At 34.9% G+C, this 27,594-nt stretch overlaps 2 protein-coding genes, 1 long non-coding RNA gene and 1 pseudogene across 3 annotated transcripts; 2 read left to right on the top strand and 2 right to left on the bottom strand.

Moving 5' to 3' along the window:
• Positions 1 to 436: 436 nt before the first annotated feature.
• si:zfos-741a10.3 lies at positions 437 to 7,265 on the bottom strand. Its single transcript, XM_042770565.1, has 5 exons — positions 7,115 to 7,265; positions 4,859 to 5,188; positions 4,468 to 4,578; positions 2,849 to 2,976; positions 437 to 454 (listed from the first exon to the last, which is right to left on the bottom strand). The coding sequence occupies exons 1-5, from the start codon at positions 7,158 to 7,160 to the stop codon at positions 437 to 439; spliced, it is 633 nt and encodes a 210-aa protein (XP_042626499.1). The 5' UTR covers positions 7,161 to 7,265.
• Positions 7,266 to 8,987: 1,722 nt separating this feature from the next.
• On the top strand, positions 8,988 to 11,233 carry LOC122147498. Its single transcript, XR_006161661.1, has 4 exons — positions 8,988 to 9,187; positions 10,024 to 10,091; positions 10,699 to 10,780; positions 10,893 to 11,233. It is a non-coding gene; the product is annotated as an uncharacterized LOC122147498 (long non-coding RNA).
• A 656-nt stretch (positions 11,234 to 11,889) lies between these two features.
• Positions 11,890 to 12,543, top strand: LOC122147496 (integrator complex subunit 10-like). The gene is made up of 3 exons (XM_042770473.1): positions 11,890 to 12,070; positions 12,203 to 12,372; positions 12,485 to 12,543. The coding sequence occupies exons 1-3, from the start codon at positions 11,985 to 11,987 to the stop codon at positions 12,508 to 12,510; spliced, it is 282 nt and encodes a 93-aa protein (XP_042626407.1). The 5' UTR covers positions 11,890 to 11,984; the 3' UTR covers positions 12,511 to 12,543.
• Positions 12,544 to 20,929: 8,386 nt separating this feature from the next.
• LOC122147550 lies at positions 20,930 to 23,826 on the bottom strand (annotated as a pseudogene).
• Between the last annotated feature and the right edge of the window lie 3,768 nt (positions 23,827 to 27,594).

Raw genomic sequence — 27,594 nt, 5'->3', positions numbered from 1 at the left:
GTTTAAAACAACAGCTGTCTCACTAAATACTAGGCAGAAGACCGATATCCATCTTGAAAACAGAAACTGAAAGTTAAGCACAAGGACTGTTTTCCTGAATGTCTTTAAAGGCATACACTGGTGGAGAAACAATACAAAAACAAAACTTTATTGTATTTAAAAATATATTTCCTTTTTCAATAGGACATTGTAAATATACTGACAAAGAATTGTACTGTTTTGAATATGAAAAGTATATTAACATCATGCTTTTACATATTTTCACAATAAAAAATTTCACACACACACACACACACACACACACACACACACACACACACACACACACACACACACATATAGATAGATAGATAGATAGATAGATAGATAGATAGATAGATAGATAGATAGATAGATAGATAGATAGATAGAAGGTAATCATTAAATTGAAACACTATCAGGCTCCCAAAAACCTCTAAAATGGAAGAATAAAAGCCCAACATTTAAAAAAAAAAATATTTATTTATAAATGCTATCTTAGTTTGCAAGCTCCTTAAAATGTAAAGTAATATGTTTAATCAATCAGTGAGTGCTATTTGTATTTCTAGCTGTTATTTTTTGCAGAAGGAGATTTCTAAAGTGCTATATCAGCTATGGGGGAAATTCAGACTCCTGCACCAGTCAAAATGTCTGAAAATGGGCATGATTCAAATGATCTGGTCAGAGTCTCTAGTAAACAACTCACTGATTCAAATGTTCCAGTCAGAGCGACCCTGCGTCTCAATGTTCATACTATCCATCCTAAATAGTATGTGAGATTAGAAAAAGTATGTCCCAAAGCATAGTATGTTGAAAAGAGGATGCCAAAACTACCCGGATGGTCTAATATTTTAGGTACATTTTTAAAGTGTGGATCCGTGCACACTTTAATAGTTAAAATAGCCCACAATCCATTGCGCTTTGGCGAAGGATACGGTCCAGAACTACAAACACGAATAAAACGCGTTAGAAAAACTACAAACGTGGCGGATGCATGCGATCGATGGTTAGGTAGAGAGGTTTACAAAAAGGGGTTTGAGTTACTAATAATCAACATTTAACCTGGTAAAAAAAAAATATTTATTTATCGTTATCCATGTTATATTTAATCTGCAACAGCAATGTGAACTTTTATAAACATCCATTTGGTCGTTAACTTTTAAATGCATCATTATGCAGAAAATATGAGCAGAGTTCTCCACATGATAGACCTGATACTGCAGATCAACGAGCTCCTTCTTTTCTCTCCAGTACAGTAGGAAGTGAAATTAAATGAAATGCGGAGGATGTTAACTGTGACAAGATGATTGACAGACCAGTTTACAGTGACAGGTGCGACAGAGCGCTCCTTTAAAGATGCAATTGTGTGACGTGATAGTATGTCCCAAAGCTTGACTACTCTTCTACTACACACTCAAAAGTTTTTTTTTTTTTTTCTTAACCAAAAGAGTACATACTTAAAGAGCGTAGTATAAGCAGACACATTGAGACGCAGAGCGAGTCTCCAGTAAACAACTCACTGATTCAAATGATCCGAATGCATATTTATTCAATGTTATCTGTGTTATATTTCATCTGCAACAGCAATGTAAACTTTTATAAACATCCGTTTGGTCGTTAACTTTTAAATGCATCATTATGCAGAAAATATGAGCAGATTAGGCCTACTACGCATGAAGATCTGCGGCTCGCAGATCATTGTGCTACTTCTTTTCTCTCCGATATGGTAGGAAGGTACAGTAAATGAAATGAAAAGTGGAGGATATAAACTGTGACAAGATGATTGACAGGTCAGTTTACAGTAACAGGGTGCGTGTAACTATGCGACAGAGCAGACCGTTAAAGACACAACTGTATGATGTGTATGTCCCAAAGCTTGTCTCTTCTACTACACACTCAGAAGTGTGTACTTTTTCTTCACCAAAAAAGTACATACTTTAAGGGCGTAGTATAAGTAGGCACATTGGGATGCAGCACGAGTCTCCAGTAAACAACTCACTGATTCAAATGATCCAGTCAGTGAGTCTCCAGTAAACAATTCAGTGAATTCACTGATGGCAAGTCTGATTCAAAATGAGTCAAGAACACGAGCTCCTCAGAGCTTGAGCTCGAGCGACTGATGGCGCGTTACTAATGCCGAATTTTAGGATTTATTATTGTAAATGAAAACCATATTTAGGTCCAGACTGTCAGTTGTTTGTAAACTAAATCTGCTGTAAAAGGCGAGTTTTTCAAGCCCACCTTATGAAATGAATGCAAACATGTCCACACCATCTCAACGGTTTTAGGTAAATAATATTGTGTGGTAGGTTGAGTACTGTATATTATATTTATAATAAATTATTATATATTTAATTTTATTAGTATTTTTTATTTACTTGATTTACAATGTTAATAACTGGAAACACGTCATCAGTCTGTAAAAAGTTTCCTATTTGTTTTGTTGTTCACTGGGTGGCGACAAAGTAGAGGAAAAGGCAGCACAAGGGTACAGAAAACAAAAGTGTATTTTAATTGCGTAGTATGTCACAGAAAGACATTAAATAAAGCACACATTATCTATTTATTCAGCACAAGTTGTTCACAGAAGTAATGATTCCCTTCAGTCGGCCAGTGTCCGTCCTTTTATATTTCTGTTCTGCATCAGACACTGTGTTTTTCTGTTACCACACAGGAAAGAAATGTGCAATAAAACCAGTGTTTCTTCATAAGCGGCCAAACACTGGCCTGTTGTGTTTTCACGACAGTAAAGTATGAACACACACTAGTCCACTGACTGTATGAGTTTCTGTGGTGGTCTTGATAGTTTTTTATGTGCATGTGAGTGTACACATTTTTCTTGTGTTTTACTCGGCTGCTGTTTAACGTTTGAGCTGCTGAACGTAATCTCTCCATAATGAAGCTCTTGCTCCTTCTCATTCCTGTTTGTCTGAGCGTCCGTCGAGGTGTTTTCCACATCTATAGACAGAGAGGAAGAACGATGAACAGATGAGATTATAAACAAGATTATTTCTGTTGTGTAAATGCTGAAAGTACATTAAGTATCTTGTGTTTGCAGATTTAAAGATGGTCAGCAGTCATCTGAGACCTGGGTTCAAAATCACATTGAACTAGGGATGAATTTATTTATCATGATAAATATTTCTTATATAAAGAATAAAACTTATTGTGAATTATTATTTCATTAAGTATATTTTGTCCCTTTTGTCTTTATTTTCATATTTATACACTTTATACTGTATACTTGTGCTTTTGTTTTATTTATACTACTTGTTTTAAATGCAATATTTATGTATTTACATTCTTTTTTATTTGCATATATTTTTAACAAAAACGTTGAGACTCATGGTGACTGTCATGTTGTCATCTTCGTGACTCAGTGTCAGGACTGTGGTGACACAAGATGTTACAACACTAAACAGAAAAAAAAACTTGCTAGACTTACTGTACTTGAGCAGGGTGTTTTTATCACTTTTTCTCTCACCACTGTCTCAAGCTTCTATAATTCAGACTAAATGTCATGAGTCAGACTGTGACTTCCTGCCAAAGCCAGTAAGTTTTGTGAGTTAAAAAGACCATAACCTCCCAAAAGGGTTGAATTCTCATTACAGTTTTTATATTTTTTAACTAAAAGTTGATAGAAATCATGACAGTCACTGTTTTTTTTTTTTTTTTTTTTTTTTTCTATGGCAGAGCATTTGCATCTTGGATTTAATTAATTGAGATCAATTAGTCTACACTCTCAGAAAAAAAGGTACAAAGGTTGTCACTGGGGTGGAACCTTTTCAAAAGGCACACCTTTGTACCTAAACAGTCCATATTGGTACCATAAAGGTACATATGAGTACCTAAAGTGTACATATTAGTACCTAAAAAGTATAAAAGTGTCCCTTTTAAAAAGGCACCGCCCCAGTGACAGCATTTGTACCTTTTTTTCTGAGAGTGTATGTACATCAGGGCAGGATTTTCATTTTATGTATGAAAAAAAAACAACAACTTTATTTTATGTTACTATTATATGTTACTTTATTTTAAGGTGTCCTTATTACACAGGCTACATGTACTTACTATTATAATAACATTTAACTATGCATAATTACATGCAAGTAAGACAAACCCTAATCCTAACTCTAACCATGTAGTAAGTACATGTAGTAAATTAATATTACTCAGTACTTAAATGTATAATTGCACTATAATAAGGACACTTTAAAATAAAGTGTTACCAAAACTTTTAGCGGCTGCTAAATTATTCCCTGGGCAACAGCGACAGTTTGTGTATGATCTGCAGATTAGTTAACATTATATTTATATTAATTTATCAGAAGCTTGATTCACAAATGAGGACAAATATAAGTGAGTATATATAGAAATAGACAATAATGCAGCAGTGCTCTGATGCTAAATTTCAGGACAGAAATACTGTAGGTTCATGAATTCAAGACTGACTTGCTGTCGTTTCGAGCCGATTCTTCTTCTTGTAAATGTAATATGAGATGGCAACCAGAATAATAAGAATTACAGTGAAACATCCTAGAACGATCAGAGCGACTGAAGGACCTGTGGAAGGAAAAGCACACAACATTATTAAACGTTGAACATAAAACAGCCTATAAATATTTAATTATGACAACAGCAACAACAATAACAGAAACGATTATTTTAAACATGAAATTATGTAAATATATTTAAATCTAAATAATCTGATGAGAGTTTCTGTGATGTCTTTTTATCATTCATTATGATTCTTTTTAAGTTTGTTTTTAGAATTCATTAGCACGAGAGTGAGATCTTTGGAGAACATGAGACTGGAATGAGTCTGATGAGAGAGTTTCTGTACCTTCAACAATCACTTGAAGATCTCTAGTTGTGTCTGTGCCGTCTGAGTCAGTGAGTGTTAATCTGTAATTCCCAGAATCTGCTCTGATCACACGGTTTATTATCACAGTCCCATTAATGATGTTCACTTCAGGTCTGTTATTATAAAGATCACATTCCTTCTTGCTGCCATTCTTTACTCTACAAACTGGATCATATTGTGTGTTGTATATCCTCTTTTGTATCCTCAGGTCATATTTACTAGCGTCCCGCTCCATCAGCAGATTGAGTTTGTCTCCCAGAGCTGCGTAACAGGGATCAGATTGACCAAAACTGCAGTTCAACTCCAGACCTGAAGAACAAAACACACACACACACACACACACACACACACACACCGTGAAATCTACCAACATTAACTCTTAAAGCACTTAGTTTTATCTGTAAAATAAGCACCTTTTATGGGATGTTCAAAAGAATGCCAAAATTATACTCTAATAATGTACCATTTCAGTATATACACTTTCACTCACATATTAATATTCCAATAAAAAACTGATGAGACAGAAAATGTTAGGTGCATCTTAATTCATATACTGATGCACTACTCCGAGCTATTTTATAATATTAATAATGTTTGTAGTGTGTTCACACTGAAGATAATAAGAAGTGCACTTTAAATACCCTGATGATGCAATATCACCACTGTTGAACTAAACTCAATTAACAGTGAATTGAATCAATCTAAATAATGATAATATTGTCTTTTTAAAGCCACTTTAAAGTTGAATTTGAATTTTTCTCATATTTGATGAAGTTTTTATAACCGATTCTGATATTTTCTGGTTCATTACTGAAGTTGCTTTGACAATCTGTGAAGCGCTATACTGTAGAAATAAAGGTGACTTGATTTGGGACACAGCTAGATCACTAAGAACTAAAATTGCTTTTGAAAAACGTAATGTTACAACACAAAAGGGTTTATTTGTCAGCTCTGGGCACTTTTAGCTTTTTTAAATTCTCTTAAATGACCATTTTCACACCATCTATATTATTTAGTTTGTCTAAATGCCAAACAGTCAACGTACATGCATCACAGGAGAATTCTGTAATTTTTGCATTTTTTTTCTCAATACTTTAGGAACATTTACACCACATTTCACTCTTGGTTTAGATCAGGGTTCCACAATTAGTTTTCGCAGAGGGCCAAATTCTGCCAACAATACCAAGCCAAGGGCCACTGACCTATATGTATATATTATTATTATTATTATTATTACAATTATTTATATTTTTTTTGTTGCGTTTGTTAAAATAATCAAAAGATGGTCACAAGATAAATATTCAGACTTCCCCCCCCCCAGTAGTCTGTTTTATTCAAACAATTATGAACATTGTTCCATGTAGTTTTTGTCCTAACCACCCCCGTCAGCGACACGTGACAATAAGCGAAACTGAATTCTATTTTAGAAATGTTTTTTATTTTCTGCTACGTCGAGGCAAGAACAACATACAAAATGTGACAGTGATAATCTCAGGTAATGATTATGTGCTTTATTCAGTGTTAAAAGTGTCTAATGTGAGTTTGAATATTATTTTGCGTGATCTTTATCGCCACAGTGAAAGCAACAATAGATATTTTACCTCAGATCTTGAAAATAAATTAGGCTAAAGCACACTTTATGTTAAAACTGTGAACTCACTGCGAACCAACATCCATAACAAAGATGGTATCCCTCACTCACTCAAAACTGTTCAGTCCATTCACATTTGAATCATCTATTTTCAGTGTCCACTTTTCTCTACTTCACAATTGTCATGTTTTTGCTGTCACATCGTATATCTACACTGGACGCGACAAAGCATTGCAAATCATTTGAACTGTGTGTCAGCGCGTCACAATGTAAGTTAATGTCGCTTTCTGATGCTGCGTTTGAATTTTCATGCCACATTATTTGAAATTAGCGCGGGCCAAAGATTTTTCTCTCGCGGGTCTGATGTGGCCTGGGGCTGCCTATTGAGGAACCCTGGTTTAGATCATCATGGCTTTCAAAGGTAATAATTAACATTTACTGTACCTCTTCTGTAATCACTAACTGATCCACAACCTTAAACCAATACTAAAAATATTTCTGATTTTCCCCTCTGCTTTAGCTTTTTTCCTAATCTATAGCCACAATAAACCTGACCATGTAAACTATGAACATGGTTGGCTGTGTGATGTTGTTTGTGATATTAATCATCTGTAAGCTGCTTTTTTTATATACAAGTGACTCACATGCAGCAGTTTGCAGCAGCAGCATCAGTCCAAAGATCAGCATCATTTCTCTAAAATCCAGTTTTCAGAAGAGTCCAATCCCAGCAGAAGAGAGTCAGATCGAGTCTCACACAGACAGCAGCTCTACTGACACACCAGGAAACTACACCACTTTAACAAAGAAAGAAGAAAGAGGAAGCTTTTCTCATAGGAGGTGAAAACAGACACTGTTGGGCAACAGTTTCCACTTATAAACTTTTCAGCAATATGACTAAAAAAAGAATAAACACATAAAGATCATAGAATTAATTCATCTAAAATGCATGAAAGTAATTTTTTTTTTTTTTTCCAGAGATTAGTCTGAATCAAATAAACTTTATTTTCCTTATCTGGTGAATCAGTTGGACATTTGCAGGTTTACAGAAAAGACCAACTAATTTCAGATAAAGTAGAAAAGCAGAAGTGCAGAGCAGCAGAAGCATTAACCATAAAACAGATCATCTATTAAAAACTTGCATGTTACCAGAGTTTACTGTAGTTTAAAACCGCAGAACCCAAACTACAAGACTTCAAATAAGACAGATGAAGCAACAGACCAAAAATATTACATCAGGTGCCTTGTGTATAAAAAGATGCATACAAATAAAATTGCCATCAAATTTTTTCCCACCCGCACCACAAGCAGAAACTTTCTATTTCTGTTGCAGTTAGGGTGCATTGAAAATGTACTGTAATAGAAAAATACCATCTTGTGAACATCAACATTGAAGAAGATAACATCAATGGCTGAAACTCATCTGTGACAGAAGTGGTTTTCAGACTGAAAGTGAGCAGCAGAAAATGTGAGAAGGGTGATGTGTTCATGACATGAAAGAAGTTCACAAATTCATTCACTTAACAACTTTATTGGTAGGCATACATTGCATCCCAGATAGCACAGGTACGTCTGCAAGAGGTCTGTTAAAGATCGCTTCACCTGCTGTGTACAAACGTCTGACAGTCGTCAGAATTACATGCATTCTAAATCATATAGACATATTAAAGACATCTTCTAAATGTCTATTTGACATCTGACAGGAAACGTCCTATAGACGTATTGAAGTTCTAAAAAAATAAGTCTTGCAGACGTCAAACAGACACCTCCGTGATGTACATTTGATATACATCTCTCTCACACCACAAATGTGTGGACAAGTGTTTCCCGTACTGCTCACATCAAGTAAAAAACAAACCTACAAGCATATGGAGATATTCACGAACAAATGACTCGTGTGAGTCGGTTCTTTAAATGAATAATCAGAAGATTCACCAGCTCACCAGTGACAGAAACTGTCCCTTAAATAATGTTCTCAGAATGTTATTTATACATCACAAAGCTTTTTTCTGAAACATTTTAGTTGGATGCTCTTCTAATATATTTAAATACCCCTTGTTTCGGAATGTCTCAGAAACATAATAATTTAAAAAAAACGAAACATTCCTCTAACATTTTCGGAATGTCTCAGAAACAGAAAAACGTTTTTTTTTAAAACATTTATAAACTGCACATTTTGAAAGTTAAGAGAACATTTAGAAATAATGTTTTCATAACTTAATGAGTATTGGCAAAACGTTCTTACAACATATTTGTTATATGAACTTTTTTTTTTTTAATACTTGCAGTAAAATATTACATAATATGACGAAATTTCATTGTATTTACCATTTGATTGAAATCCACCATTTGAATGACTCTACTAAAACATAATATTTGATTGCTAAAGTATCGAATTCGCATTGCACCGGCGTGAATTCGTTTCCAACACTGTTTACACTTAGTTACGAATTAATAACTCGTTTTCAGTATTTTTAAGTGTGGGGCTCCGTTTCTTAATGTTTTTGATTATCTGTGAAGTCACTGAGATGTTACAGGAACAGACTGATGTCTGCTGTTCTTCGGGTTTGAAAATAAACTTTTATTCTGAAAGCATCAGACGGAAGTGGAACCTCGACGATCGTTCCGGTGTTGTTCATCGTCAGAATATCGGAAGGGTTCTGTTTTTGATCTGACGCCGGTTACCGGGAGCAGATGTCCGCGCAGATTTCAACATACAGGTAAAAACATCAACATCATGCATAATTATTTCATGCGACTAAAGTCCTAATGCTTTTGAGTCTAGTACAGTGGGTTTAATTCTTTCAGGTGCCTCAGATCCCCAAATATGATCATTCAAAATGAAAAAGACTTCTATATATTTGCATGTGTAAAATTCTTGATTATTAAATTGTAACATTTACGTAAATATTATAATGCTTCTGTGAGGGACCCATCCTAAAATGTAAAATACTATATATTTAGTAGAAAATTTATTATAAATATTATTTGGAAAATATTTGCTTTCTATGTCGTTACATTATTACGTTTTTTTTCCCTAGTTACATTGAACTGTACTGTTAGATGAGCTATTTATTTAAATCTCTGTTTTTATTATTTTTATATTTTTTTATTTTTGCTATTTCACTTTTTCCACATTTCTATGTATTTATTTTAATCAAATTTAATTAGTTATATTGGTATTATTTTATTTATTTATTTATTTTTTTACATTTTTTTATTTTTATTTAAACGTTTATATTATTTTATTTCATTCAATGTTTGTTTATTTTAACCAAATTTAATATGTTTCATCATATTTTTTTTTTTTTTTAAAGTGCATGTTGCTTTAGAAAAAAAAAGCATCCACTTATGTGTGCACTGGAAGCTTCATTTAGCAAGTAAAATTCCTTGTGTTTGCAAGCAATAAAACTCTTTATGATGATGACAAATGTGCATATTTATCAAAGTGCATATGCATATCTGAGTGTCTGCATCTGTTTATTAGATCTTTGCATGTGTGCATCATGTGCAGTGAGTTTAGTGTCTGATGCATGTGTTATGTTCATGTGTGCAGTATGAGATGTACAGTATCGAGGGTAACGCTGAGAGGACGGCCTCCACCGGAAGACTCCTGTATGACATGTGAGTATTTTACTTGATTTAATTCAAGCTTTATTTCAATGAACAGAAAATGTTTTTAGTAGTTTTAGTTTTTATTCATTTACAGTTAATTTTACTGGTTCAACTTAATCATATTTCAGTTAGTTGCCAAGACAATATTTCTAAAGTTCATTTAGTTAGTTTTTCATTATTTGATATTAATACTATATTTTATTTCAGCCTTATTTTAATTAACACATTTTTTAAATAGTTATAGTTCAGTTTAAATAAATAGATAATAAATAAAATAAAATTTGAACATATTTCAGTTAATTGCCAAGGCAAGACTTCTAATTTCTAGTTTAAGAATGTTATGATTATTTTATTATTCTTTTAAAATCCTTTTTATATAAAGCACTTTAAATTTGCATTCTATGAAATGTACATAAAACATTTTTTATATGTGTATATCGTATGAAATCTACACAAATAAGCATGCCTTTACACAATTAAAGTGTGTAGTGCACTAATACTAAGAATTTAGATTTTATTTATGGGCCGATGCACAATCTTTTGAGAAATAATCAGATGTTTTTTATGAAACAAATGCAAACCCAGCTTGACCTCTGACCCTTGACCTCTCTCTCAGGTCAGTTTAGGAGAGTCGTTATTGGAGGCGGAGACTGTAGAGAACCTGGACACTCCTGTCAACTGCTTCAGGAAGCTGTTTGGTACAAATTAATCATCTCTTTATTGTTTCATATCTTTTTTATGTGCTTTTCCTTGAGCAAAGTATGAGAATCCTGCTGTTGTTTATCAGATTTTGTGTTCTCATCTCTTCAGTGTGTGATGTTCTGCCGCTGATTCTCAATAATCCAGAGCTATGTCTCCCTGTCAGTCTGCTGTTTAAGTACATACACAAATCAGCAGAGTTTTATATATGTTACGTCACGTGGGAGCCATCAGCGGACTCACAGATGCAGGGTAAAAGCACACTTTTTACTCTTAATCTATGCAGTTTTTGTGAATTCTGCTGGCAATAGGTCATTTGGTGATTTCATGCTTAATGAAAATTACATTAACATTTACATTTATGCACAGCATGCCAAGTATACACACTGCATACTGGAAAAAATAATGTGTTTTGTAGTGCACCGTTTTTCTTTTCTTTTTTTTTCTCCTTTTTATAAAATACTGTGAAAGCTTGTTTCCAACAAGTATTTAAAATATTTCCAAAAAAATTAAAAAAATTTATTTTATTTTTTTCTCACAAGCCAGATTTTTTTTTATTTTTTTTATTTTTTTTTTATTTTGAGGTAACTTTTTTTTTTGGATTTTTTTTTTTTTCTGGGAAGAGAAGTCAGAGTTTTGAGAGTTATAATAATTTTGGGAAGAGAAGTCAGAATTGTGAGAGTTTTTATTTTTAGTCTGTTTCTGAAAACAAGAACAGAATTGCGAAATGCAAATTCGGAGAAATTGCAATTGCAAAAACTTTTAATAAAGACGTTTTTTCAGAATTTCATAAAATGTATAAAAAAAAAAAAACAAAAAAAAATGCAAAAAAAAGAAAAAAAAAAAAAAAATTCATAATTTGTAGATAAAAAAAAGGTCGCAATTCCTTTTTATATATATATATATATATATATATATATATATATATATATATATATATATTGTTTTTTTTTTTTATCACATGATGGAAACAACTTCCATGCAATACAGATTTTTTTGAAGCAGCTTTATGAAAATAAACGAAACATAAGTGTTAATTTATGAAACTAATTCAGTTTCAGCTCTACAGAAGACGGCAGTGTTGTTATTCTGATGGTAATTGTTTATAATTTCCCAGGGTCTCAGGAAGTGGGCGGTCTGAAGTCTCCGGGCCGGGGGCGGAGTCAGCGGTATGTGATTGACAGGCTGTCAGAGAAGGCGTCCATGGTGACGGAGCCGTGGGAGCGGCTGCTGGAGGTGGTGGGCGTGGTCAGCTCGCTCTGTGATTGGCAGAGAGAGAAAGCAAGCCGGTGAGGATCTGAGAAACGCTGTCATGCTGACTGATGCGTACGATCAGCTCTCACTCTGTGTGTGTGTGTGTGTGTGCGTGTGTGTGTGTGTGTGTGTGTGTGTGTGTGTGTCTCTCTGTGTGAGTGTTGTAGGTCATACTCGGAGCTCCTGCAGCATGTTTCAGAGTTGTGTCGGTTCATGTCTGCTGCGGACGCTGAAGGTTTCTCCCGCTGCTGTGTGCAGATAGTCACCTGCTGCACGCTGGTCCTGTTTCACAGCGCGTTTCACTACGTCTCCGCCGTGCAGCCTTCGCTGTTCCAGGGTCAGTTCACACATGTGTGTGTGTGTTTGTACCTACTGAACTATATTGTGAACTAAATCGGACAAAATCTCCCCAAACATCCTTTTAGTGACATCCTCATTTGTAAAAACAGGAAAATCCAAAGCGACTTACAAATGAGAACAATAGAAGCAATCAGACCAACGAGAGAACAACAACAGTATACAAGTGCCATGACAAGTCTCAGTTAGTCTAGCACAGAACTCATAGCAAGGTTTTTTTTTTTCCTTCAAGAATAGGATAGACAAGAAAAGGTAAGTGCTAGTATTAGTTGGTCAAGTGATGGCAAAAAAGATGAGTCTTTAGATGTTTTCTGAGAATGAGTAAAGACTCGGATTATTGTTACATTGAATGCAGAATGTTTTCTGTTGGAGTATGTTAGAGTATTTATACCTAGCTGTATATAAAAACAATAGAAATCTATGTAAGAAGTCTCCATTTACAACAAAGTCGAACACCAAGTGATTGGCAGGTATCTTTTTATTTTGTTACAATATCATTATTATTTAATATTCCACATTATCTAAAAAAGTAGATGTACTTATTAAAAACATTCAGAATTTTATAAAGTACATAAACATGTAATTTCCCCACAATTTTTTTTTTGCTGTTTTTTTACTGTATTGCAATAGCAGAGACATGTATGATATCTCGGGATGCTATTTTAGTAATATTTTCAATAATCTATATTTGAAATTTGAAATACAACGACATTAGGAGCACTGCTCCTGACTGGTGTTAGAAAAACAAACATATAACCACAGACAATAAATTAGACTATAAGACTGTACAGTACAATTTTACAAATAAATAGTCGTGATATTCACATTGAGCAATCTGAGTAAAGTGACCATTTATAGTAATGCACGTTGGCCTTCACATTGATATGCACAGTATGTTTATACAAAAGTACAACTTAAATGGAATGAGTAGAGATTTAGTGACTAGATATATTATTGCACAATTGACATATAGTGTATATTATTGCACATGTATTATTGCACCTTACTGGAGATATAGTTTTTCACATTTAGTAACCAGATATGGTAATTCCACCTGACATATTATTTAGTGCATTTCAAGATTCAAGATTCAAGATTCAAGATTTTTTATTTGTCACATACACAATTATATAGAGCATATATAACCAGCAGTGAAATGTGAGTCAGGTACGCTCCATGGACAGTGCAATTATTAAAGAATACAACACAGATGAAAATATACATAAATATTGCTATGAAACAATGAAATAAAAGTAAACAATAAAAATATAAGAATAAAATATAAAATATATAAAAGAGATGTATACTGTAGAATTAAATATATAGTGGAAAATAATGTGCATGAAAGTAAACTGTAGTCTTAAATATTAAGATACACAGGAATGTACAAGAGGCAAATGTGCGAACAGGTTGACACTTTCAGTATGTCAATGTGAGGTAGTGAATGATGTATTATCTTACTGATAAAGTGAATATTAAGTGGAGACATGAAGATGTTAAGAGGCTGGTTTTGAGTTTAGGATCCTGATGGCCTGGGGGAAGAAACTCCTCCTAAGTCTCTCAGTTTTTGCCATCAGGCTACGGAAACGCTTACCAGATGGCAGCAAAGTGAAAAGATGGTTACTGGGGTGAATGGAGTCCTTGATTATTTTAACAGCTCTGCTTTTGCAGCGTTTGAGGTAGATGTCCTGCAGAGAGAGAGCAGACCCTGAGATGCGCTCAGCTAAGCGCACAACTCTCTGCAGGGCTTTGCAATCATGACTGGAGCTGTTCCCATACCACACTGATATACACTGAGTCAATACGCTTTCTATGGCCCCTGAATAGAAAGTTTTCAGGATTGCAGGTGAAACCCTGAATTTTCTCAGCTGTCTCAGATGGTACAGTCTTTGCCTGGCTTTATTAACCTGAGTTTGAATGTGTGTAGTCCAAGTCAGGTCCTCGGAGATGTTTACACCGAGGTACTTGAAGCTGCTCACCCTCTCCACAGGGGTCCCACTGATCATAAGAGGAGTATAGGGCTGCTGCTGTCTCTTCCTGAAGTCAACAATCAGCTCTTTGGTTTTGCTCACATCAGAGAGAGACAATTGTCCTGGCACCATGATGTTAATTTCTCTACCTCATCCAAGTATGCGGTCTCATTATTGTTGGAAATGAGGCCCAGAACCACAGTATCATCAGCAATATTAATATAGATGTGGAGCTGTGGGGAAGACAACGCAGTCATGGGGTAGAGAGAGTAGAGCAGGGGACTCAGGACACAGCCCTGTGGGGCTCCTACGTTTTCAGGGTGATGGAGTTAGAGGTGAAACTGGCCTACTTTCACCACTTGAGGTCTGCCGTGAGGAAATCAAGAATCCAGTTGCATAGTGAAGAATTCAGGCCGAGGTCCATGAATTTAGAAGCTAGCGTGATGGGGACTATAGTATTGAAAGCTGAGCTATAGTCGATAAAATAGCAGCCTTACATAGTTCTGTTATTGCTGTCAATGTGTGTAAGGAGAAGAGTGCAGGATGTGAGAGATGGCATCATCAGTGGATCTGTTGGGGCGATAAGCAAACTGAAGAGGGTCCAAAGTATCCGGGATTGAGGAGCAGATGAAGTTTTTAACCGGACCCTCAAAGACCTTCATGACTATTGATGTGAGGGCAACTGGACGATAGTCATTCAGGCAAGAGGGGTTATTGTTCTTAGGCACAGGGATGATGACAGATTTTTTGAAGGAGGTGGGAACCACCGATGTAGCAAGAGACTCATTAAAAATGGATGTAAAGAAACCAGCGAGCTGATCAGCACAGGACCGCAGAATACGGCCAGAAATCCCATCAGGTCCGGCTGCTTTCCTGACATTCACACTCGCTTTAGAGCCCTCCGAACCTCGTCCTCAGACACGGTGATCACATGATTATCGCTGCTCTGACTGCTGTTTCCTGACGCGCTGATCGGCAGACTCGCGCTGCTCAGATTGCTTTCAAAGCGGCCGTAGAAAGTGTTCAGCTCGTCAGCCAGCGACGGATCTGCTCTCACCTCTGCAGAGGATTTATTTCCAAAGGCACAGATGGTTCTTAGTCCTTGCCACATGCGTCGGGAGTCATTGAGCTGGAAATGTGACTCTATTCGTTCCCTGTATCGGAGTTTGGCGGCTCTTAATGCGCGTCGGAGAGCATAGCACGATGCTTTGTACTCACTCATGTTTCCCGACAAAAGACCGGCGTTGTAAGCAGCAGTGCGTTTGTTTACTGCTGCACGGATTGTACTGTCCACCCAAGGTTTCTGATTAGAGAAGGTCCTTATAGATATTGTATCCGTAGCTACTGCATAATATTGTATATATTGTATGTTGCATGTTGTATAGCAGCAGTATAGACAGAAGAGATTTAAATGAAATAAATGACTGTAGTTAAAAGAATAACGTGGTTGGAATAGTATTTGGCATTCGTGCATTTATAAGTTTAAAGTCCTGATAGCAACCGGGAAGAAACTGTTCTGTAAGCAAGTGGTTTTTGCTCTTAAGGATCTGTACCGCCTGCCTGAGGGCAGAAGATTAAACAGGCGGTGTCCTGGATGGGATGTGTCTTTGATGATGTTTTTGGCCCTTGAGAGGTAATGGGAGTGAGCAATGCTTTCCAGGGAGGGTAGTGAACAGCGAGTGATTTTTTTGGGCTGTGTTGATTATTCTTTGGAGGGCTTTCTTGTCTGCTGGAGTACCTCACTGAAATGCAGTACACTAACACACTCTCTATGGTAGAGCGGTAAAAGGACACCAGCAGCTTACACTCTCGGTTGTTCTTCCTGAGCACTCTGAGGAAGTGCAGCCGTTGCTGTGCCTTTTTGATGGTTGCTGAGGTGTTAGCAGACCAAGACAAGTCGTTTTTTTATTTAACTTTTATTTTTATATTAATGTTCTCAATTAGCTTTTAATTTTTTATTATTGTTTATTTTTATTTTTTAGTTTTTGTTGTGTAATTTATATATATATATATATATATATTATATATATATATATATATATATATATATATATATATATATATATATATATATATATAGATAGATAGATAGATAGATAGATAGATAGATAGATAGATAGATTTTTTTATATAGATAGATAGATAGATAGATAGATTCTCTTCCTATTTCAAGTACAAGAACTTCTTCAACTACGTCACCAGTATCCTTCAAAATAAAGATCATCAGGAAGATCGGCTCGTTGTCCAGTGTTGTGTTTCATCTAAAATCTGTTTTTAAACAATTATTATAATTCTCGCATTATTGGGGTTCCTATGCGGTTTGGAAAAGTATGGAAAAAAGAAAGCGGAGAATGGAAACATATTTGCATTTCCAGACTTCTGCCCTGGTTTAGTTTTTGTTTTTGTTTTTTTCCAATAGAAAATGAAAAGTTTAATGAAAATACATTTATCATAGAAGTGTGTTTTCAAGGCAGCGATTTAGTGCTTGCCAAACATGACCGAATGAATCAAGGTTTTCATTTTGCAATTATAAGCATTTTGGGTTTCTTCTTAGCATTGTATTACAAATTCTCATGGTGCTTTGCAAAAATAAAAAAATATATAGGCTTTTATGTGTGCACGAGAAACCATTAAACTTAGCATATCAAGGTTTTCGCCGCACTGAGCTATCTATTGCACCATCAGCCCATTTCATCCTGTGGTTTCTGGGCCTCCACAGAGTAAACTTTAAAGAAAAACGACATACTGTGGCTAATGAAGGCCACATCTAGAACAGAACCAGTCTTTTTATAGACTTGAACATGGCAAATACAGTTGAGGTCAAAAGTTCACATACGCCTTGCAGAATCTGCAAAATGTTAACTTTACCAAAATACGAGGGAGCGTACAACATGCATGTTATTTTTTTTATTTAGCACTGACCTAAATAAGATATTTCACATAAAAGATGTTTACGTATAGTCCACAAGAGAAAATAATAGTTGCATTTATAAAAATGACCCTGTTCAAAAGTTTGCATACCCTTAAATCTCAATACTGTTTTGTTACATGGATGATCCACAGGTTTTCAGCATTTTTTTTAAGCCTTTCCAGCAGTGACTATATGATTTTGAGACCTATCTTTCACACTGAGGACTATTGAGGAACACTACTATTAAAAAAAGGTTCAAACGCTCACTGATGCTCCAGAAGAAAACACGATGCATTAAGAGGCGGGGGGTGAAAACTTTTTGAATTTGAAGATCAGGGTAAACATGCAAGTATCTTATGTAGCTTCTGAAGGGCAGAATAAATGTAAAAAAAAAAAAAACATTTAATGCAGGATAAGAAAAATGTACACATCTTCATTCGGTTCAAAAGTTTTCACCCCCCGGCTCTTATTGCATCGTGTTTCCTTCTGGAGCATCAGTGAATGTTTGAAGTTTTTTTAATAGTTGCGTTTGAGTCCCTCAGTTGTCTAAAAATTTATCCTCTAAAGCCTGACATATGGAATAATAGCCAGAAAAAAACTATTTTATAAGTTCATTGAACAAAATGTGTTTTGTTTCGTCATATTTGATCCATCAGGATTTTTATGGCTGATATAGTGAGAATATGGAAGAAAAAAGCCCAAACTGAGTAAAAAGGTGACATTGATATTTTTATGGACAGAAATCTCTATCATATATGGTGCAATAGCTTTATAGGGTTAATTTATCACACTGCAGGACTCTAATTCCAATCACAATTTAAAATGAATGTATTTGTCCTTGACCAGCTTTCTCTCTTAGACATTGACCTGTTAGAGGAGTTCGCTTACCTTCGCACGACAGAAGGAGGGCGGGTCTTCAGATTCTTCTTCAAATATGAGTATCGGCTGAATGCAAAGTGACCCAAATTTGGTTTTTGACCACTGAATATGGGTAAACAATTCACCATTTGGACATTGAGGCACATTGGCTTCTCCATATCTCTGGGATTGAACTATATAGGGCTGTATAAATTAAGATTTCAAAAGAAAAGTTTATCAAAAACCAGAATCTAAAAGGATATTTAGATATCTTTAATATCTCTTGAGTTACAGGCACGCAAACTTTGGAAAAACAGTATTTTCAGCACTTAGACAGGTATGTTCTACGGTACATTGAGATCCCCATATCTCTGGGATTGAACCATATAGAGCCTTAAAAAAAAGAAGATACTGAAAGAAAAGTTTGTTAAAAACTAAAATCTGAAAGGATATTAAGATATCTTTAATACTTCTTGAGTTACAGGCACTCAAACTTTGGAGAAAAGCTTGAAAAGTGTCTTTTCCCCATTTTTGAATGGTCACCATTGGCATATAGTGCAACAAAGATTGATAAAGTAAACAGATTTGACTAATAGAGCTACCAATCTCTGTGTAAAGATAAAAATGATGGTGCTTCAATCTTTCTTAAGTCTGTAAATTTGGGCTCCAAATCTTCAATGAAAATTGTCATTTTGACCCCCCTCTACAAAATAGTGGGTTACTCTGTAAATACACATCCACTGCGTTTAGTATTTTGGCTTTCATCACGATTTATTGGTGTCTTCCTTCAGAAAACTTTTTAGCCGGGAAATTTTTGTTGATTTGACACGGAATGACATCACTGCAAAAACCTCTTTCAGAAGCCTTTTTTTTTTAAGAGTACGTACGAATATAAATGATAAAAAAAAAAAAAATTAAAAAATACTTTGTTCATGTACAACTTGAAATGAAGCAAGAGCTTTTACTCTGTAAATCAGGTGCAAATGGTATTTTAGTTGAAAAATAGGCTGTAAAAAAGTTATTTTAAGCTTTTAAAATCATAGTTTTTGGCAGTGCCACTAGTTCTTGATAAGCCGTTTGTTGGGTTGTGACAGTAAATCAGCTCTGATCATCGTTTATGAGTGTTTGCTGTCCATAGGAACCGTAGTTAAACACCCTGCTGCTTCCAGGGGCTCAGAAGGCTGACAGGTACCCCACCCCCATCATCAAAACCCCGCCCCCATCCCTCCCAGACTCCTCCCAGCTTGCTCATGTGTTTACTTTCTCCTCCTATTATTTCTCTTCATTCTGCTTAAGCATTTTCATTTGGCAAGATCTTTCCCGTTCCCGCAACCGCTGACCTTTAACCTCATAGAAAACATAGTTTCAGATGTATGTATCAGTCCAGGTTTGTTACCTTTCTGACATTTTTGAAATGTGATAAACATTTTTATAGTGAATTGAATTGCATCATACATGAAGCTTCAGACATGTTTAGAGTCACGGTGCACCAGTCATCCAGATCTCATTTAAAGCATGGTTTTATTTCAGGTATTAATTAACAAACATTAAATATAATTGTCTGTAAAATGCCAAATTCACTGTTAAAGCAAGTGCAAAATTTTATTCACATTGCATTGTTGTAAAATACTTCATGAACTAGTCTGTTATTGTGTAATATAATGTTTTGCTGGCAGCTCATAATAAATAATACATTGGTTCTCAAGTTGAATACTGAGTTTCATTTTCATACTTTGACCTCTTTCAGTCCATCCATCACTAGACACACTTGTGGTCATCCTTAGGTCTTCCTCTATATTGTCTTTTTGTCTCTTTTATGGTTATTAATTTCAAATATTGGCACTTTTGTATTGTTTACGTACCAGTCTTTGTAATTAATAGCTTTAAATCAGTGGCACTCAACCTTTTTGACTCTTAACTTTCTGAATGTTCAAGGTTTCCAGGCTTTCTAAACAATGAATTTGCAAGTCATTTTTTGTGTGTTTGTGATTAATTGCATAAAGATTTTTAAAAATATATTTTTTACTCACAAACTCCCTACCAATAAAATGTTTTAGAGCTTGGAAAATATTTTCAGAATATATATATATATAATATTATATATATATATATAGATTATACTATATATATATATATATATATAAATCCCCATTCATTTTTGTTGACCTACATAACTTTTCCAGTATGTAGTTATTTAACAGAATAAATTAAATATATAATAAAATTATTATGTGTCATGGAATGTTGCAGTAAATAGATAAACACAAAATGGAATGTAAGCATAAATAAAATGAAAAGTGTTTTTATTTATGCTTACATTTCATTTAACTTTTATTTCATTTTTGCAATGTTCCATAATGTGTTTATTTATTAATTTGTTTGTTTATTTTAGTTTATTCGGTTGGTTGATGATAATCTTGTTTTTTTTTGTTTTTAATATTTTTTTGTGTCTTTTTGGGGCTCTGTGGAAGTTTGCTGAGGCCCCCTGCTTGAGAATAACTGCTTTAAATGAATATACGCTTGACATTCTCAATTAAATTATTTGTAAAATTCTTCTAATCACTCTTCTCTCCCTGATGGACCAAGAAGGTTGACTGCAGAGCTGCTGTGAGATTTGCCCAGAAGAGTTTCTGCTTGGCTCCCTCCGGTGGCCACTCTAGGTAGGTGCATCTGGACATCATAGAATTGAGCTGGTAGTACTTTGAGGAAATGAGATACAATGGCAGAGGTTCCAGCAGAATGAGAATGATGCTGTCCATCCCTCGCGTCACCTTCTGGTGGTTGTTGGGGTAGTGTTGTTAGTGGTGGCATTATTTGTTGTGGAAGTGAGTGGAGAGCACGAAGACCCACCTTCGGTTCTTCTTGATGCTTCGGAGGATGTTCTGAATGATCGTCTTTCCCGGGATGAAGTCCCGCTCGTGGTGACACACTCGCAACCCGTAGTTGCCTTTGAGCTTGGGAAGAAATTGAGATTTGACCCAGTCTGCGTTCTTTTGTCTGTACGATACGAATGAATGGAAGCACAACCCCTCCATCTCTTCCGTTTTCGTTTGGCAGGTTATTGCGTGGTGCTTGGTGCGCGTCCATTTTCACATCATCTTGAGGTCCCACGGCACATCCAGACGATGGCAAATAAGGCTAATGGTTACTACCAGAGTGATTGTCGGGATCAGAATAGTGATAGCCAGTATCCAGGCATTGCAGGAGATCTCAGAAAGGTAGAAGTCTTCTAGTAAGAAGTTGCTTCAGGATTCTGGGTAACTGCATCGGTATCCTTCCGGCCAGTGGCCGAGAGTTAAACCAGGAGTTTTTCCTCTCGGCTGAATTCACACAAAGCACACGTGCAGATGAAGGAGTTACGGCTCAAGTCGAGATCTTCCAGATGCGGACAAGTCTTGAGGGATCCCGGTAAAGGCGATTGAAGGGAGTTGGATCTTACCGAGAGCTTCTGCAGGTTTGGGAACACTTGGCAGGTGGAAAGGTCTAGAAGACAGTTATCAATAAGGTCAAGTCGTCCAAAACCCTAGGATCTGAAGGAACTCTTTGAACGAGAGAGAACCAAGATAGAGCCAGCGTGTTTCAGGGCAAGCCATCTCTCTCTGTTTGTGTTACCTGTTGTTTGTCTCCTCATTCTGTTGCCTTGTTTGCTGTTACAGCAAGTTGCTGCAGTTCTCATCTATGATCGACAAACTTTACTGGACTTTCATGACTGGATGGTCAATTATGTATCAGTAACTCTGGTGAAGGGAGGTTTTATAATCCTCCCCCTAATTTGCTGTTGCGGATGGATGTCTGCTGCCTACCGGATTGTACTTTTAATAAAAAGAAGCAATATAAAAAGCGAGGCAAGCGTGGTGGAGTGGCAGTTCGTTAGAGGAGGAGCTTCAGTAATATCCTGAAGACTGGAAGTCTATGGAGTACAGAGTCTTCTAACTTCAGCCTAAATGCGCAGCCTCGTCATCGATGCATTCTTCACCCTAGGCAGTCATGGCTTCTTCCAGTTTTGCAGAATTTGCCAAGTTCTCTTGCCATTTGGGGATCGAGGAGACCAAGCTCCTCCGGGAGAGGAGTAATTTTAACTTGATAACAGCGGTTCACCTAACATGATCAAAAGACTAAATCATCCGATCAGACAATGCAGAGCCAGCCTTCTGACTTGGTTATGGTAATGATGGCTTTAATCAAACACAATTTTTTTTATGACGGAGACTTGTCTTAATATTGGTGAACTTGACCCCCTTATTGAAACATCTCCATGTGACTGTAACATTTTTAGTTCACTGAACACTGGGTGCAGGAGTGTGGGAGAAAATTTTAATTGCAGAATCTTACCTGTGGAGTGCTTTGCTAGCTTTGAGGTGCAGTTGTGCCGGGTGGATTTGATGTACCGTATCTTTTGTGCACTTATCTACAGACCTCTCAGCTATAATACACTTTTCTTGAAGGAGTTTTCAGATTTTTTAACTACAATTGTGCCTAATGTGGATAGACTTTTGATTTTCTGTGATTTTAATATATATGTGTGCTGCCCTGATAAGCCGTTAGTCTCAGAATTTTTTACTAACTATTGATTCTTTTAACCTTTTCCAATTTGTCTTAGGTGCTACACATAAAAAAGGCCACACACTTGACCTGATACTGTCTTATGGATTCAAGATTGTTCTTTTTCTGACCACAAGCCAATATGTTTTAATACTTTTTTATCCCACCTTGTGAAACAATCCCCTCCTGGTTATTACATCCGCCCTTTTAACCCAGATGTATCTGTACAATTCTTGGGATCCTTTTTTTCTCAATTTGCTGTTTCTTTTAAATCATCTTCTTCTGATATGGGCCCTGAAGAGTTAATTTCTTATTTTAATTATACTTGTGTTAATATTTTGGATTATATTGCTCCCTCTAAACTGAAATACCCCAAAATAAGAAATCAGCCTTGGCTAATTAGTGAAACTTGAGTTTTAAGACAAAAATGCAGGCAGGCAGAGAGAAAATGGAAACAAGATAAAATGCAAGTATCCTATGAAATTTTAAGAGACTGTCTGAGGACTTATCAGACATTTGTTAAAACTGCTAGATCAACATATTTTTCCAATTTGATTAATAGCGATGTTGGTAGACCAAACATTTTATTTAGTACTATTAATAAGGTTTTAAAACCTATTGCTACTACATTTCCAGAGGCATTTTTACTGCAGTTTACGATGAGGTTTTTTTTTAAGAGGTTTTTTTTTTTTTTTTTTTTACTAAAATTCAAAATATTCACTCTAATATCACAAATTCTGGAAATGTCTAATTTGCTGATCACTGTAATTTAGCTACTTTGACTAGCTTCGAGCATGTGTCTCTATCCAACCTAATAGATACGATCTGTCATATGAAACCTGCATCTTGTTCATTGGATCCGATTCCCTCATTTTTTTTATTGTGGAAGTACTGGACACTATTGGCCCATGCATCCAGTCTATAATTGCAGTAGCCTCATTAGTGGCTGTGTCCCATCATGTTTTAAACACGCAGTGATACAGCCTTGCTTGAAAAGGCTACTCAAGATTCTCTGGTCTTAACTAACTATCGACCAGTTGGATGGCGGTAATTTAATTCAATTAAATGACTCTAAGACTCAAGTGTTGGTTTTTGGACGTCCAGATTTCGCAAATACCCTCTCAAAGACCTTGGCTCCTACAACTAACACCATAGGTTCTCATGCAAGAAATTTGGTAGTTATTTTTGACTCTGCACTTAAATTTGACAAACAAATAACCTCAGTTGTCAAATCTGCATTTTTTGAGCTTAGGATGGTTGCCAAAATCAAATCTTTTTTTTTTTTTCATTTAAAGATTTAGAAACTGTTATCCATGCATTCATTTCATCCAGACTTGATTATTGTAACTCATTGTATTTAGGGGTCACTCAATCTTGTCTGTCTCGCCTTCAGTTGATCCAAAATGCTGATTTTTTAAGACCAGGAAGAAGGAAAATATCACCCCTGTTTTGGTTGATTTGCATTGGCTCCCCATTGAATATAGAATCAAGTTCAAGGTATTACTATTCGTTTACAAGTCCTTCACAGGCTTGGCACCAAACTATTTATCTGATCTTCTCCCCCATTATCAGACCAACATGCCATTAAGGTCATCAAACACTTTGTTGTTGTCTGTTCCTAAGACACGTTTAAAACTTAAGGATAAAGAAGTTTTGAAGTTCTTTGAATATCCTGTTTTGAAGTTTTGTCTTACATGGCTCTAACGTTTATGTGTATGTAAATATATGAATATCTCAAAATGGGATGTTTAACATATAAGTCATTATTTAATAATTGTGCAACTATGTTTAACTTGTTTTGCCAGATTTCGCAGTACCATATTTGACCAGCAGATGATTTGGTTGTTCTCTCAGCTGCTCTTTCCAACATGTTTATCACTTTATTTGACATCTTTAATAAGAGATATCCATCACTGAACAAACTTTAGCATACAGTCTGTATTTTTCTGATAATGTTGCAGTGAGGATCTGTAATATGAAGTGCTTTATTTACCTCAGACGCAGTTAATGCTGTTAACCAAACACCATCGAAGGCTGTCTCTATTAAACATATGTGTGGTTAAGCAACCATAATATTTTATTTTAACTTTAGGTCTTTTATCAAAGAATTGTAAGCATTTTAAAGCACCAGGCAACGACGTGCTCCGGACGCGAAGGATGAAGGTAATTATGTGTAATTAGAGCCACAGTTTTTGGCAGATTAAAGCAGTAATCCCATATAAAAATTTAATATATTGTATATATTGCCCTATATCAAGGCTGATATTGCAATATATGTTACCTACAATTACATATATAGCCTAACTTTCACATACGAACATTATGTGCGTGTATAGCTATGTAAGCATAAAAAATATATACAGTAAAACCCACATAAATTTGTAGTCTATTCATATGTAAATATGTAAATTATTTTTATGTAGTAACCATGTCAAAATATATATTTTATTTATATATGCAACTTTGTTAAAACAACAAATATACAAAAAAGTGTGTTTTTGTTGTTCATATATATATATATATATATATATATATATATATATATATATATATATATATATATATATATATCAACTTGTATTGACAAGTTTAGGATGGATGTACACAACATGTTAAAAAATGTATTACACATACCAAAACATACATGTTTTTCTATATGTTTTTACTTCATATGACAATATATTTCATATATGTCCTTGTATTGCATATGGGTTGTATGGATCCTGTGCAGTGAATGCAATCCCAATTATTAATTAGGCAAATTAAACTAATACTATTTTATCTGATATTTGTGATTTTTAATAACGTTCCCTAAACATTACCTCAATAATATTATTTATACATGCCTATGGAAACATTTTAGTTAGATGGTTCAGAGGAAATTCAAAAGTAATATTCCCATAATGTTGCAAAATGATATAAAATGTAACATTCCTTAAAGTTGTCTGTAACATTCACATAACCAAGAAAAAAAAGAAAGATCTGGACGATTTAGAGAACATTCAGAAGTAATGTTTTCATAAATATTAAAACCGTTTTTAGAACATATTTTGTAAGATGGATGTGAGTGGAGTTGTTTGTTAAGTTCACTCACTAAAGCTGTTGTATTTCAGACAGGATGCTGTCGTTGAAGGGCTCTGAAGACAGAAAATCAGGTTTTGTGTGTTTGTGTCTCTTGTTTTGCTGTTACACGTGTTGTTTTCCACTGTTCGAGCTGATTTCCGTTCAGCATCCCCTTTGAACAGTCTTCTGATCTAATCAGACGCTCCCAAATGATGTCTCCAAACACAATCGCACGCACCGCTGAGCCTATAAAACTACAATCACATGTCCTGGAGCTGGCATCCACTTCAATTGAGTTTGATCTTCAACCCTGAATGTAAAGCAAAGGTTTATTGTTGTTTTCATTGCAGTTGTTTGCTGGTCTTCCGGTTTGATGCTGGAGGTTCGTGGCATAAAACAGCAGCGTAACGTCTTTAGAGAGATATTGAAGCTGTTCTTCAGAAATGACAGCTTGAAATGAAAGCGAGGTCAGATGTACGTGTTGCAGAGACAGAGTTATTCTCAGCAAATAATACATGTTCATATCTAGGTGTTTCTTTAAACATATTAACTTGTATGTCACGTTTTATTATGATTTTTATTAAAACTTCCAGATTTCCACCTTTTTCTTTGTTATATAGTCACATTAAAAGAGTTTTGGATTACTTTATTTTCAAATGTCTTGTATGTAAAAATTTATTTATTTATTTATTTATTCATTCACAATCCCAGACTTAAACTTAATCTTAAATAATAAATAAAAACAATTATAATATAACATTTTTCTTTATATTATTTTATTTGTATTATTTTTTTTATATTTTATTATATTATTATTATCACTTATTTTTAAACTAAAATAATTCAGACAATAAGTGAAATAAATTAGCTATCTGAATGTTTATTGTTTGAAAATGATTTGTCAATATTGTCAAAATTATTAAAGATTATTATACAAGAAGATACTACTTTTCTACTTCGCAATTTCAGATTTAATTCAGTATATTGCTGTTCCTTTTTAATTATATGTGAAGTTTACTAGCAATTTCTGAATCTTAAGTTTTTTTTATGAAATATTGGAATGAAAAATGTTATATAATGTTTGTTATATTGCGAGAGTTGGTTGTCAGTTATTGTTACTGCTATTTGTCTCTTTTAAAATACATTGATCTTGCCATGAAAATAGACATAGATGCTGGTTTGGCAATAAAAACAAACAAACAAATAAATAAATAATAAACCAATTTGGTGCAAAGTTTTTATGTAGCAGTAATTACTGATTCGTTTAAAATCTCTACATTAAGAAATCGTTAGGGATGATTCAGAAAAAAAAGCATTTTATAATTTATTTTGAATTTATTTTTATTTGTCATATAGTCACATTAAGAAATCGTTAGGGTGTTGTCTTATTATTATTTGTAGTCACATAGTCATATAGTTTGTTTCTGTTTATTGATTTGTTTATTATTATTATTATTATTAGATAAATAATATTTTGCATCTTATAGAAAACCAAGCCTGTTTTGAGGTTATGTATTAAGTTTAATTGTAATGCACCTATTTAGACTGATGAATATTGTATATTATGGATATTGATATCTAAATTAAATAGAGTATGAAAGGTGTGATCTAAGATAGTTTACAGGGCCCATAGAGACATCCATCAGAGTGTTTCAGAAAAAGCCAAATTAAATTTACTCCATTGATCTGCCAGATAAAACATCCTTCATTCTCTCTGCTCCTTTCCTTTCTTTCTCTCTCTCTCCGTCCATCATCAGTCTCTCTCTCTCTCTCTCTCTCTCTCTCTCTCGTTCTCAGGCGCTGTAAGTCATGAGAGGATCAGAGTTCATGTTAATCATTGATCAGAGCTTCGTCTTCC

This window comes from Cyprinus carpio, chromosome A14, assembly GCF_018340385.1.
Source record: "Cyprinus carpio isolate SPL01 chromosome A14, ASM1834038v1, whole genome shotgun sequence".
Taxonomy (NCBI): Eukaryota; Metazoa; Chordata; class Actinopteri; order Cypriniformes; family Cyprinidae; genus Cyprinus; species Cyprinus carpio.
Note: the sequence above shows the minus strand (reverse complement) of the source record. Positions and strands in the feature narration are given on the sequence as shown.